Source organism: Triticum aestivum, chromosome 6B (assembly GCF_018294505.1).
Source record: "Triticum aestivum cultivar Chinese Spring chromosome 6B, IWGSC CS RefSeq v2.1, whole genome shotgun sequence".
NCBI lineage: Eukaryota > Viridiplantae > Streptophyta > Magnoliopsida > Poales > Poaceae > Triticum > Triticum aestivum.
Window position 1 is genome coordinate 628,070,653 of NC_057810.1, and position 1,722 is coordinate 628,072,374.

At 56.2% G+C, this 1,722-nt stretch overlaps 1 protein-coding gene across 1 annotated transcript; it reads left to right on the plus strand.

The window, feature by feature from the left end:
• Positions 1 to 246: 246 nt before the first annotated feature.
• Positions 247 to 1,268, plus strand: LOC123134610 (temperature-induced lipocalin-1). Its single transcript, XM_044553829.1, has 2 exons — positions 247 to 719; positions 811 to 1,268. Exons 1-2 carry the CDS (start codon positions 354 to 356, stop codon positions 991 to 993), a joined length of 549 nt encoding a protein of 182 aa, XP_044409764.1. The 5' UTR covers positions 247 to 353; the 3' UTR covers positions 994 to 1,268.
• The last annotated feature ends 454 nt before the right edge of the window (positions 1,269 to 1,722 follow it).

Here is a 1,722-nt window from a genome sequence, read left to right on the forward strand (position 1 = left end):
AACCTTCAGCGAAGACTCATCTATTTACCGCACACGGACGGCAAATAGGATTCGTCCTTGTGTCCAGCTGCCATGGAGCAAACGGTGTGACTTGCCTAAGAAAAAATGAGCAAACGGTGCGACTTGCCTAAGAAAAAAAGAGCAAACGGTGTGACTTCAAACGGCGACTTTAATCTTGGTCCCAACGTATCGCCCACAGCCCTCCACGTCTCCCGCACCAGCCTTTATTGCCAGCACCATCCCTATCCCCTCTCCAAACCCCACTTTGCATCCATCCCTATCGCCGTCTCTCCTCAACCCACGCCGCCCTCGCTTCCTCCCCTCCCCCGAGCCCCCTCACGCACGCACAACCTATGGCGGCCATGAAGGTGGTGCGGAACCTCGACCTGGAGCGGTACATGGGCCGGTGGTACGAGATCGCGTGCTTCCCGTCCCGGTTCCAGCCCAAGGACGGCGCCAACACGCGCGCCACCTACACGCTCGGCCCCGACGGCGCCGTCAAGGTGCTGAACGAGACCTGGACCGACGGCCGCCGGGGCCACATCGAGGGCACCGCCTTCCGCGCCAACCCCGCCAGCGACGAGGCCAAGCTCAAGGTCAGGTTCTACGTGCCCCCCTTCCTCCCCGTCTTCCCCGTCATCGGCGACTACTGGGTGCTCCACATCGACGACGCCTATCAGTACGCGCTCGTCGGCCAGCCCTCCAGGAACTACCTCTGGGTACGTAATTCGATTGAATTGCGGTGCTGGTGGTGGTAGATCGATAACCAATCTAATCTCTGCCATGATGTGGGTGTATCGGTGTGTGTAGATCTTGTGCAGGCAGCCGCAGATGGACGAGGGCATGTACAAGGAGCTGGTGGAGAGGGCCAAGGAGGAAGGGTACGACGTGAGCAAACTCCGGAAGACGCCGCACCCGGAGCCGACGCCGGAGAGCCAGGATGCCCCCAAGGACGGCGGCCTGTGGTGGATCAAATCTCTCTTTGGAAAGTAGTAGGTGCCGCTCGCTCGCAGAAGCAGAGATGCAGTAGCACCAGCTGGTCTGCCTTGTACAGTTCAATCTAGTATGTTCGTCGCTGCAGGGAATATGAATATGTTTTGCTTGTTTGTGTCGAACTGTAGTGAGTATATGATCTGCAGAATAATCTGTTTGTCGGGTGAGGTCTGGCCGTGTTCTTACCTAAGAATTATCAAGACTGTTGCTTGCTCGGATTCAGAATAGCGCATGCTTGCTTGCTCGGCTTCAGGCTGGGTGATGCTTTGGTGTGATGGATCCTGGTGTCTACTCTGTTTTGCCTGTAATGGCGTTGACAGGGCTGGAAGGTCTGTGGACGTCCAGAGTTTGTTTTCATGATGGTCGCGGACTGTGGTGTGTTTGTTGTCTTGGTTGTTGCACTTTGATGTAGTATAGCCGACAGCCCCGATGAACGTCCGCTTCTTTTTCGCATAGAGTACGACTAGGCGGGCCATAAGAGCATCTCCAGCAGCCGTGCTATGCGCCGCGCGCAAAAAACTTGTTTGCCGCGTGCGCTTTGGCTGGTTTAGCGCGGCCGCGAGCGCTGGCTCCAGCAGCCGCGCTATAATGCAGCACGCGCGTGACGCTCCAGCAGCGCGCAAAAATACAGCGCGCGCGACTTAGCTTCAAAATGAATTTGAAACAATTATCAAAATGCAATGAACATGTGAAATTTGTCACAAACATCTTCCAACCAAGTTCATGCCC